The sequence below is a fragment of the Mytilus trossulus genome, chromosome 8 (assembly GCF_036588685.1).
Source record: "Mytilus trossulus isolate FHL-02 chromosome 8, PNRI_Mtr1.1.1.hap1, whole genome shotgun sequence".
In the NCBI taxonomy this organism is placed as follows: Eukaryota; Metazoa; Mollusca; class Bivalvia; order Mytilida; family Mytilidae; genus Mytilus; species Mytilus trossulus.
Window position 1 is genome coordinate 67883401 of NC_086380.1, and position 13812 is coordinate 67897212.

Here is a 13812-nt window from a genome sequence, read left to right on the forward strand (position 1 = left end):
CTGAAAATATGCGAAAATTAATCATTGTAGTATTAATAATGTATTGATTATATATTTAATTTTTAAATGTCACTGTTCCAATTCATTTCTTTTTCATTCTAGGTCTTCAATACAACCTTTCAAATCAGACATTGGGTATTTTATCTTCACAAACCTTTAATGTTTGCTGGTCAAATCCAAGGGAATTGTGAATACAGGCACATCAAATTCAATTCGCTTTTTACAGAATCTAAAGGACTATGGGTAAGCTCATTGTCTGTACACCAAAATGACAATAACGTTACGTCATTTGATAAATGTCAATGGTTTAGAACACTTTAGAACAAACCAAAACCTTTAAGTGTAGGCTTTTGAAAATATTACCCAGTACGCATTAAATTCGTACACAGCGAATCAAACCTTTGTAAAGTCGCTGAACATGAACCCTTGTTCTAGGCCGATGAATACAACTATCACAAGCACGAACAGACATTTTGTGTCTTTAACTAGTTATCAAAGGTACCAGGATTTCATTTAGTACGCCAGACGCGCGTTTCATCTACACAAGACTCATCAATGACGATCAGATCAAAATAGTTGTAAAGCCAAACAAGTACAAAGTTGAAAAGCAATGAGGGTCCAAAATTCCAAAAAGTTGTGAAAATTCGGCTAAGGTAATCTATTCCTGGGATAAGAAAATCCTTATTTGTTTTAAACATCTAAATTCTTGCATGGCATTTTTCCGTTGATGACATCTATACATTTAACATATCAACTTGGAGTTTTTATGTTGGTCGAATAACGATATGAGGATAACTATCCCCACCATGCATCATTCGATGTATATACTTAACAACATAATTTTCGTTTTGAAATTGATGGTTCTCATTGCATTCTGGGAAAAATAAATTCCATGATTTGGTTCATCCTCAACTGTGGGACAATATTCAGCTCCGCACGTGGAGTTTGTTGAGAAGTTATGATAATAGGGAACGTGAAGGGTTTCGTTTTCACCTAAAACAAGCGTTGTTATTAAGTTTCCCCAAACATTTCTTAAAATGACCTGTACCAAGTCAGGAAAATGGCAGTTTTTATCTAATAGTTTCTGTGTTGCATTGTCGTTTGTTTTTTGTTGCACCTCAGTGTTTCTGTTATGTTTGGTTTTAAAATAAGCACATGTTGGATCTATTGTCACAATGTGATGATTTTGTGCATTAATTGGACCAAACAGCTTTAGGAAACCCTTGACCACTACGTATAATTCAACGTGTTCTGTAACATAAAGTTGCCAATGATTATATTGAATCGCTTGAGAAAAATACTTCTTGGATCCTGGATGACGCCAAAGAAAAAATATGCTTGAACTGATTACCGAAAACTTGTTACGTTACAACACAAAATAATGCATACTTTTAAGTGTAATTTTTCATGTGATGTTCCAAAATGAAGTTATGTTGTATTAATAGCAATATCACATCTATTTCTTTTTGAAATGTGTAGTATTTTGGTCTCATTAAAAAGAACATCAAAATCTTAGGACCAAATTTTATCCTCCTTGAATTTGGTCCTGAAATGGTTTTGTTAAGTCTATCTACGAGGGACAAAATATACCAGAGTCACAGTCAAGCTATTGGCACTTTAGATTTTAATGGTTTTAATGGTTTCGACAGCTGATTTAATTTTCTTTTTTTTCAGAATTTTTGTTAAGTTAACGTAATAAGTTTCCCAAACGTCATATTCGACAACGGTGAACGATCTTTGTATTTCTTTTATTTTTTTAAGTTCTATTTATTGAATGAAAGGAGAAATAGACTGCAAGTCAATTCAAGAGCAGCACAACTTTACAACACCATAGACAGAAAAACACAACCAGAGATATCGGGCACATTAAAGACCAACTATTGTCTACACAATAGACATAGGAACATATTATACATGTACTACTATTTTGGAATATTATTACCGAGGATGTTATATCCTAGGAAAATATAACATAAGCTGTATTTTGTAAAATTGTTTGGGATTGTAGGTCCTCAGTGCTCTACAACTTTGTACTTTATTTTTGATTTTTTGATTCGAGCAACGCTGATGAGTCTTAAATTGTAGTAAATAGAAACACAATACTTGAGCACAACTTTTCAATCCCAGTATCTTTGATTAAAATATATCAATTCAATCATGTCCATAACAAGAGTGTTTGCCCCATGTTGTACATGTGTATCCTTATTTGTGTCACATGTTTTTTGGTTGTAACAAGGTTATGATATTTAAATGTGTTCCTCATAATTGCAACACTGCCGGTTGTTTTTAGGGATTAAAGTTTTTGAACTTACTCGACTTCCCTTCATTCCAATTAAAAATGTTGTTACAATATCATCTAAACACTACATTAGTTTTAACTTCAACCCATGTGTAGTGTTCTTACCACTATACATGATGCTTTACGTGGTACATCGTGTAAAAATCTCACATTCTTAAAATTTTATCATTATGCTAAAACTAAATTTGCAATCTCTTAAGCTCATCGGTAATGTTGAAAGCAGAAAGTTATGGTTGCACTAGTACTTCATATGCCAGTCTTTTTTCATGTCGTCTAACTTTTATGGTTTTCAAAGTGAGAAGTCTCTACTTTTAAAGAGCATGTGTTCTGGGTTTAGAAATAAGTTACGTGTTGTTCACTTCCACCAATCAAAAGTATCCGTGACTCACTTTGGAAGACCCTAATAACAATCCTTCTAATATCCGTTAATGCAATTCTCCTAGTTTGTATATATTTAAAAGAACATAAGGTATGATTGCCAATTAGACAACTCTCCACATGAGACCAAAAAGACACAGAAATTACCAACTATAGGTCACTGTTCGGCCTTCAACAACGAATAAAGCCCATACCGCATAGTTAGCTATTAACGGTCCCGAGAAAACTAACGGCCTAATTTATGTACAAAAATTAACAAAAAACAAATATGTAACACATACACAAACGACAACCACTGAATCACAGGCTCCTGGCTTGTACATACATAGAGAATGTGGAATGGTTAAACATGTTAGCGGGATCCTAACCCCTCTAACCCGGATAGAGGTGTCAGAGTATAACATAAGAACGAACTATAAAAATCAGTTGAGAAGTTGTGTATGTTACCTTGATTTGCGATATTTGATCACCAGTAAACTTCTACTGCCGTGACTGCAACTATGTGGTTTATTTTTCTTTCTTTGTTATTGATACCTAACTAGTTATAAAGAACACCAAATTTAAGGCTAAATTTTACAAATGTCTAAAACATGCCACAGAAATGAATGCAGGAGGTATGAGACAGGGATTATAATAAATGTATTCAAAATAGGTGGACTTTAAGGAGTTATTAACGTATTAGATCATACATTGGCCATGCGTACTAGTGTCAAAACTAGGTTTATTGCGCTCTTCTTTACATCTGATGTTCTTTTTTTATAAAATTTGTATAAAATGGCAAATAATAAGACATTCTAGTTAGTCATGAGATTCAATTTCATTTGACATAACATATCGCTATTTGAATATTGAATTGTGAAGTTGTTTCAACATTCAATTCAATACATCTTCTAACAATGCTTATAATAGCAGTGTTTCACATCACATTTTCAACGTCATTCTAACTTCTAAATTAATAGAATAGTTTATTATGCGTCATTTCCACGTTAACAAATAACGTTGTACGAATTTTGAGTATCTGCTGTATAGTTCTTTGGTTTTGTTTTCGTTATTACAGGTAATCTTAATACGTTAATTGTGTTTTCTTGAAATTCTAATAAATTGTTTGACTTCTGGTTTCATCATAAAAATGATTTACAATTAAGCATTAATATAATGCAGATTAAAGGTGAACAGTTAGCTAAACATATTATAATGCAACAATATCTTTTATGTGTTGACTTTGTAACTGAACTTTCATTTCGATGACACAATAGCATATAAGTCCAATGATTAATACTACGGCCAAAATTAATACTTTTGTTTCAACACACAGGAAGTAGCTGTATCCAAACGAAATTGCACATCCGGTGGCGTAGAACATCCGGTATGAGGCAAAAGCTGCTTCCTGTTTATGCATGAAAATTATTCCGAATAAAGCTGAAAAATAAAAATTACAATACTCAGTTTTTCAATGCGAGTCATACAAAAGGATTCATCAATGCAAACTAGGGTTTAACTACTCCCTTTAATATTGACATTTAAGATATAAATAAAGTCATGTCAAGTTTTGTTTTGTGAACATGGAACAAACTATGTTCTCCGATGGGTGGTCCTATTACTAAATAATCTAAATTCATTATAAGTACTTTTCAATTTGTAAAATAAATAGAATGACCACTTCATTCTGTTATAAATATATAAAGAAACAAGTAAAATAGTTAAAATACCGTACTCAAGGAAAAATTCAAATCGGAATCTCATCAAATGACAAAAAAATAAGCTCAAACACGCCAAAAGCCTGAACAAAAACAAACCAGACATAATGGGTAAAAATGTAAAAATGGGGATATAGCAGTCAACAGTGTGTTATAATCACTATTAAAAGAAACGATATGTTTGTAAAACTCAATGTTTTTTTAATATCTTGTCCTTTTTCTTGCTTGGTTACCATAAACCCGGGTCACGCTATACAATGTGTTTTAAATGACGTCAATTTAAAGACACATTGATAAATAAACAAGACACGTGCTATTAAAATAACTGTTTCTTTTTTTATAAACATAAACACCTTTTTGTATATCTAAAAGTTGTTAAAAATTTTAATTTATGGGTCCAACAAAGCTGCTTTTTCATATCTACTTTCGTATGATCTTTAGGAAAGCAGATAGTAAAAAAAGTTACTGCATGGCATAGATAGATATATACCTTGATTGAGTTATAGGACATTGATGCGCATATAACAGGTCAATTTCGTTAAATACATATAAACCACACTCTTTAATCTTTTCTGATAATGTTAAATAGAACTTAATGCATGACCTTTTCGCTTAATCCATTTCCTTTTTTTTTCAATCTTTAAGCTGAGAATAGAGATTAGGTTTAGATTTTTATCAGAGTGGATTTAATATGATTCCTTCAAAGGTTGATAATACTGTTTACATAAGACATTGATTCATGAAAGGGTAAATTAACATTGCAAGTTCAGTCACCTGACTTATGCTGTTAGTAGTAAGAAACCCCCGATGAGATGATAATGCTTTTGCTTAATTTAATATATTTAATAAAGTACATTGCCCTTCTACAATTCTGCTTAAGAGAGACGATACAAATCAAAGGGATACGGAACCTCCTAAGGTAAACACAAACTGACAAACTGACAGTGATGTGGCAAAAAACAAACCCGACAAAACGCACAGAGCAGAACACAAAATACAACATTAAAATCTTACGACTCAGCAAAACAAACCCTACTGGGATGAATTCATGTGCTCATGGAGGATAAGCTGATCATTTTCCACTATAGTCCGGCGGCTTCATGAACAATTGTGCAGAACGTGTTACAAGAATGAAACTTGACACAAACCTTCCTCTAGTATTTTTCGATCTCTTAGCTGGTAGACTAGACTTTTAATTGTCCCTTTGGTATCGTATGCCTTATTTTGACAATACCTCTTAAGTCATAGTCCAGCGGATATCAGAATAATTGATCACTTTATGGTAAAAGCATGAAACTTGGCATAGTGAAAGATTAAGGGGTATAGACAAAAATCAGATATGGAGCCACGAAAAAAAAATCCAATATGGCCGCCAAATTCAAGATGGCCGACATAAGTATAACATAATTCGCTTGATGAAGTCTTTCAATTTTAATGAGTTCAGAAGATGTCACAAACTTGAGGAAATACAATAAAGATATGTCAATTATTATTTTTGAAAACCTTATAGTACAGAAATCTTCAAAATGGCGCGTCAAAATGTCTAAGTTTGATAGTATTTGTATGTATACACCATCATTGTGTGATAGAAAGTTACCAAATCCGTGAAACTGATCATTTGATATCGACAAAGACAAAGACAATGTATCATTAATACCTAGGTGCATAGATAATGTTTTCAAAATGGCGGCAATATTCAAAATGGCGTCGTTTAACAAGTCCAAATTTGACTTTGTTTTTAAATATGGTATAAAAATGTTTAAAAAATAATGAATCATTTATTTCAATACAAACACGTATGTACAAACGCATTATTTTTTAATGTAACAGGTGACATTAACTATGAAATAAAAATGACTGATACAACTAAAAATGGCGTCTTTGACGAGTTCTTATTTTTCACATTTACAGGTAATGCCCTTAATTTTCCTGAAATAAAAAGAAACAAAAACTTATGCAGTATTGAATCAGTACACAGAGTACTTTGTTTTAGAAACGAGATAAGAAATAAAAAAAAAACATTCACAATTAACTATTAATCGTAACAACAGTATAAAATTATATTTAAACTATGATACAAATGCAGGAAAATCAAAAGAAAGCACAGTCTCAATCAGTTTCTCTTCCGCAGTCCGGTAAGCAGTTGCATGATGCTGTGCATTTTAATGCTGCTTTCAAGAATTTACATGCTCCTCGACATCCTTTCTTACAGCCACAGTAGATGAGCTCTTGGCATTATATTGAAGCTTCAGCAAGCACGAACCAAAATGGTACCCAATTACCATCAAGTTTTTACTAACCAAATAAATCTGGTGATGGCATACTTGGATTTGCAACTAAACAATTGCCCCAAATAACACTACATTGGTAAGCTGTACGTTGCGTATGTTAAATGAAAAAGTGCATCTGGTGTTGGAGGAATATTGTCAATTGTTTTTGTCTTCTGCGTGAATAACTGTTTTCTGAACTCATTCACAATATTAGCTGTACCAGACCGATTAAACAAAAGCACAACATATCGTTCTATTGCTTTTAGCATTTTTTAAATTTCCACTTCATTTGGATTCTCAATAACCTGCAGAAATGCTTCTGACAACTCCTCATATACGGACCATGTGTCCCAAACAGATTGCTTACCTTTCTCAGAAAATCCTGAGACTGTGTCACAACCGGCAAATGAATGGAACAGTGGAAAGACTTTCAATTTCAATGGTCCTAGAGTTAGGCACAATACATGAATTGAAATGAATCGGAAGTTCTTTCAGTGCCAAAACCTATCCACCGCTGTTCAGCCATTTGAATTCCCCTTTTAATGTAGCTGGAAATGAGGACATATCAATTGAAAGTTCTCCTTCAACGAATGGGATATCTGGTTCACTGAATCTTAGTACAGCTGGTGGAAGATTTGAATAATACTCTGGTAAAAGAGACACTCTCTTTGACTGGCATTTTAACTAAGGTTCAGATTGGTCAAATGTTTGAACAACGCCTTGAACATTCTCTGAAATATGTTGTATTAAAGATATACCTGTACCATGGAATGAATCTATTAATGAGATACTGCTTTGATTGTGATCAATGTTGTCTACAGCAGATGGAATAAATACATTTGTAGCAGATTGGTAGAGCAAACAATACCTTATTAGACTTAACGACGATAAACATCATTGCCATGGAAGTAGACATTTTTAACACTCAGTCGTAGGAGACAGACAGTACAAGTTGGAAGAAAGTATCTTCTAGATCACGTTTTCTAGTCTAACATGGATCATAATTCCCAAATAAGCACACACTGGAGGTTCATGATCTTTCGTGTGACGGTTAAATGGTTTCTTTGTACAACTATACATAAGAAGATGTGCTATTGTTAATGTCGACTGCGAATCCTGAATATTGGGTCCAAACTGAATCATAATGACCAAAGAAAGCAATGACTGGGGTACAGAAGCTACCTGATATCCCTTTGGGAAGGATCCTTTAAATTCTGAATTTGATGCGAAAATATCTTTACGAACAAACGTAGCTGTATTTAGTATGTTGACAAAGTCATTATCGAAGTCTTTTAAGCAGACTCTCTTCAATGCAGGACCAATGTCATCTTTGAAAGCAAGAAAGTTTTCAAGACCTTGTTTGTAAGCATCTTAGTTACGGAAATTACAATTGTAGTGTACTTTTTACTTGGGATGAAACATCTGCACCTAGACATGCTATTCTTTCCGTATAAAGTTTTCATAGATCTGTCAACTTGTAAACACTTATGGTCTCATCTCATGACCTTGTTTCATTTATATAAGAGATTAGTTCTAAAAATGCAATCCATAGATTTTACTTTTCTTCTTAGATTCGACATTATCATTCAATTCGAGATGCACGATTATATAAGGAAACTAAACATTTAGAGTGGTAGTTTGCTTCCTGTGCAATTAGATCACCAGCACTTTGCAAGTAACAACGTGTCATTTTATTTTTGTCTGCACACTCTCTCACACGTGTATCTTGTCCAAACGTTGAGGACTCATGAAGGGCTTCTTGGCCATTTTCATTACAGAAAAAGAACGCAGACGGGTAACTGGTGGACTGAACGGAAAAGCTATGTCTAGTTTTCTTTTTAAATGTGGTTGCTTTATCATCTATTCTCTCATGTGAGGTTTGTTGTTCTGCTCTATCCAACTGTGTCCTGTTCAGCTTTACGTTGCAAAATTTGTGCCAGCATGCCTTTTGGTCAATGAAAGACTGTGCTATTCCAGATCCCTCATCTCAGTTTTCAATGCACACATTCATGCCTTCAGGCATCAATCGTGATTCATAAAATTTAATATTGTCAACTAAAGATTAATAACCAGCACCAACATTGAGACGTTTAGAATCAAATGAGCATATGAAATTTTCATCTATTATTTCTTGGCATAGGATGCAATTTGACCAATCAATATTATTTGATTTAGTCGGTTTGTCATATTCTATACTGGATACCCTGAACGTCTTTTCAGTAGCCATGGGGTAAGACCTATGACCGTAAAGTAGTTTATATATTCCTTGTGGATAACTTCTGTATGCCAGACGCGTGTTTTGTCTACAAATGACGTATCAGTGACGCTTGAATCGAAAAACAAAACAAACACAAATGTAATTCAAGATTTGAAGACCTAAAATCCTGAAAGTTTTGCAAAGCACAAATATTTGTTGATTGTAAATAGCTTTCTAGATATACACGAAATAGTTTCTGATAATAAGACTTTTGACGGCCATTTTGAATTTGTCGGCCATCAAGGAATTATTTTTGTTAATTCCATATTCAGAAAAGATTAATTAGCATCATAACTAGCAATATGCAAAGTTTTGTACTTTTATTTTCAAATGATCAATTATACATTTTTTTTTAGACTCTGCCTCATGACTGTTAGCGGCCATTTTGAATTTGACGGCCATTATTGAATTATTTTTTATTGTTCCATATTCAAAAATGATTAATAATCACCATATAAACTAGCAATATTCAAAGTGTTGTGCTTTTATTTTCAAATGATAAATTATACCATAGTTTTTGACTCTGTATAATGACTGTTGGCGGCCATTTTGAAATTGGCGGCCATTATGGATTTTTTTTTATCATACCATATTCAGAAAAGATTGATAATCATCATAAGTAGCAATATCCAAAGTTTTGTGCTTTTATTTTCAAATGATAAATTTTCCTAAATTTTTGGACTGTGCTTCATGACTGTTGGCGGCCATTTTGAAATTGGTGGCCATTGTGATTTTTTTGTATGGCTCCATATCCAAAAATGTTTATAAGCATCATAACTAACACTGTGCAAAATTTCATGCTTTTACCATAAAGTGATCAATTGTCTCAAAATATTGGACTTAGCTGCTGGACTATCAGTACTAAATTGATTATCATGTCCTAACTGTTATCATATCATTACTTACTGTAAGTTTGTGTTTGCCAGATAGCATCACATAATCCTAAACATGCTGCTACCACGAAAAAATTTGGAATATCTAAGGTAGACGGTTTCCATAACCATAATACTATAAGTAGACCAATGTTAAACGTTGCGCCTGCGCTGATGAAAGCAAATCTTTTAATATGGCGGCTGGCTATGCAACCAATCAAAATACAGCTTACAGAACTGACTGCACCAAAACATATCATAACAGGTCCAATACTTGTTACTCCCAATGTGCACGAAATGTATGCCTGAAATATATAAGAACGGTTACTTTTTTATTTGATATCTGAGAAATATTATAGTTATAATGTTTGCATTCATAGCACAAAATAAATTATCAATTCTTAAGGCGCTGTTGCATGATCTCAAGATTTAATTGTTTCAAGAATATCTGATGAGTCTTTAGCCTTGCTCTACCAATGTACGTGTTATTAAATCATGTGTCTAGTAATAGTAAATAGCATTTTGTTGGATATATTCAAAAAAATTTGATAGTTTTTTTTCTAAATAGCTTGGATTTACAGAAAATGTATCTATAATACTAAAATTACGAGGTCCAATTTGTCAGCCGTCATCACGTAAAAACGACGAATCAAAGAATTCAACTTTATATTCAACAAATATAGTACAAAGGTGTAGATTAAAAATTACAACACTCCAGGCCCTTTTGTTTTCCACGTAATTAATATTGCCAATAATTAAGAAGTTCCGGGTCGAGTCCGATACCGATACCAATAGTATTTTCACCTGTTACCTGTTACCTTATCTGTACGTTCCGCAACTGTCAGGCGCACCACCAAACGGTGTATTCAGGATTAATATGCTATATACACGGGTCATAATCACAGGGTTGACACTACTAAATTGTCAAATTGTTACCTATTGTTGTATAGTAATCAGTAAGACTTTCTAAGATAACAAATCTTGACCAAAAATAAGGCGTATAGGTACAGTTTTCAATTTGTTTGTGGGCATGCATGACATAAAACAGCGAATCAAAGAATTCAACTTTATTCATAACTAATATATTACAATGCTGTTGATTAAAAAATACTCCATTCCAGGACCTTTTGTTTTCCAAATAATTAATATTACCAATAATTGATAAGTTCCAGTCCGACAGGTTCAAACAGAAAGATTTGAAAGCAGAGAAAACTGTGTATCTTATAATCGGCATGACTTTATCAGATGACAATACTAATACTAAAATAAGGCTGGCGCATAGTTATATAGTTTTCCAAATAATTAATATTACCAATAAATTATAAGTTCCAGTTCGACGGGTTCAAACAGAAAGATTTGAAAGCAGAGAAAACTGTGTATCTTATAATCGGAATGACTTTATCAGATGACAAGGCTCGCGCATAGTTATATACTTTAATTCATTCACGATATCACGGGTGTGTTCTAGTCATCTTAATAAATATTAGCATTGTTGAAAATATCTATAAAGTGCATCAAAACTTTATTAATTCCATGTGTCCAAAGCGCTCTTTTGAAAACATAACAGTAATGATAAAAACGGCAATAAGAAGGACATTGTTAGCCCCTTTCAGAATTCCAATTGACTGTCGGCCTAATGTCTCCCCAAAAAGTAACATGAATATAAGCAAACACAATTCATTTCTTTCCCTGTGCCAAGTTAGGAACATGACAGTTGTTATCCATTTGTTTGATGAAATTGAGCTTTTGATTTTTGCGATATGATTAGTTAATTCACCTTATGAGTTCGGTTCTTTTGTTATTTTACTTTTTTTCCACGACCAATTTGTTGTTTTTTTGGCAAACTTTATTACTGAAACGGACATTATAAGAAATGTAGAAGATATATGGTTCTTTTCAGCTTTATCAAATTGGAATAGTGGGAAAATAGAGCCCTTTTCTATTTATTATTATTTGTTCAAATTTAGAAAGGACATTCTTTAAATTGTTAGCTAAATTTGACCTTAAACATTTGACTTTATTGACCTTTGTTCCGTTAAAATGTATATCTTTTGCATGTTTGACCATCCCCATCATTATTTGTAGCGCGTTGTTCGTAATAGTCGATAGAAAAATTACTGTATGGGTTAACAGATATTGCGGTGACTAACTCCATCGATAAGACAATTACTGAATGTGCTAAAATATAGCTTGTCTCGTGTGAATAGTAAATAACTATCGATTGGTATAATAGCCTTTATCAACTATTCCTAATGTATTTAATGAATCAAATAAACAGTTAAGACCATAATGCATTGTCATGCATTCCAGCTCAATTAATAATGGCAATTACCATTTCCAGTGTGAGTTCATGTTCGTTAGACGTTTGGTATTGGTGGCACATGCAGTTTTGTGTTTGTATATTCAACCTTTCTTCAATGAAACTAATCAAACGGTTAAAAAGTTGTATATAATAAAAAGATGTGCCAATTACACAATTCTACATATAGAAAAAATGATGTAGATATAAAATAAGAAGATTTGGTATAATTTCCAATGAGACAACTCTCCACAAGAGACCAAAATGATACAGAGATTAACAACTATAGGTCACCGAACGGCCTATAACAATCAGCAAAGCCCGTACCGCATAGTCAGCTATAAAAGGCCTCGAAATGACAATGTAAAACAATTAAAACGAGAAAATTAACGGCCTTATTTATGTAAAAATAAATGAACGAAAACCAAATATGTAACACATAAACAAACGACAAACACAAAATTACAGGCTCCTGACTAAGAACAGGTACATACATACAAAATGTGGTGCGGTTAAACGTGTTAGCAGGATTCTAATTCTCCCCTAACCTGGAACAGTGGCATAACAGTACAACATAAGAACGAATGTATCAAATATTTATGGTCACCGCGCGGCCTATAACAATGACGGCGTACATATATTCAAGTATATTTTTGATATGTTCGTTGAGACTCATGGTTTATCAAACACGTATGTCATTTGAAGCCAAACATGTCCACTGAGTTGCGACAAATCAACTGACGTCACAAATGCTAGTTCGGAACTGATATGCTTTGTTCATTTATCAATAAAATTATATGTCGTATTCACAAGGCAATAGTATTCTCCGATGTTCAAATATCTTTAAATATTATGAATATACCAACCAAACAAATGTATCTATGAAAATCAAATTATTTAATTAATAAAGATTCATCATAGATATCAGGATTAGCAATTTGTAATCCAGATGCGCGTTTCAACTACAAAAGACTTATAAGTTACTCTCGAATCGTAAAGTTGAAAACGGTCTAAGACAGTACAACGTTTAAGAGCATTAAGGACTCAAAATTCAGTAGCGAATGATAATTGAGTAAACTGGATGAATCAACAGAGTACCGACTCTTGCTATACATGCATAAGGATACTCAATGGACGCATCAGATGACTAGTCGTATAAAGTGGAACGTAACACTATAGAGAGTTAACAGTGTTAAAATCAGCTGAACGTTTTAATCAGGTTCTATTGTAAAGGAAATATCAAGCCTCGCGATCTAAACAAGTGTCCGATATAAAAGCTTGTTGCTCAAAGTTGTTAAAACATTACTAAAATGACATCCGTTGATAACCCTTAGTAAAAAAAAGAACTATGCAAACTGAGTGTCAATTAGAAGGATTGACTCTAGGAGCTGTATGTATAATCATTCGTAATTTAATCTGTGGAAACATGGATGGTGATCTTAACAATTAGTGTATCCCGTTTGTATAGTTCAATTTACGATATGATAGTTGCTCAGTAAGAAGGCGATATGCAGTAATTTTATTATATTTACATCCGAGATCTGATAATTGACAATCCAGCAAAGAGTTTTACGATTGACAATATACTAAGGTCAAAAATTCAGACGACATTAATTAACCGATATTAAAATCTCGTTCACCGACTATAGGAATAAAAAACAAAGGAACAGACAAAAACACTGTGGTAATTGCATTAAGGATGTTTGTTACTCTGTTTTAAAATTACAAGCTTTTTAAACG

General features: G+C 33.0%; 1 protein-coding gene across 1 annotated transcript in view; it reads right to left on the reverse strand.

The window, feature by feature from the left end:
- Nucleotides 1–3487: 3487 nt before the first annotated feature.
- LOC134681309 (protein unc-93 homolog A-like) overlaps nucleotides 3488–13812 on the reverse strand; it is a 33954-nt gene continuing 23629 nt past the window's right edge. Inside the window, exons 3-4 of the mRNA XM_063540878.1 lie at nucleotides 9808–10078; nucleotides 3488–4096 (exon numbers count right to left, since the gene is read on the reverse strand). Of these exons, the coding sequence (XP_063396948.1) occupies nucleotides 3867–4096; nucleotides 9808–10078 (501 nt within the window). The 3' untranslated portion in view covers nucleotides 3488–3866. The remainder of the gene's footprint in view (nucleotides 4097–9807; nucleotides 10079–13812) is intronic.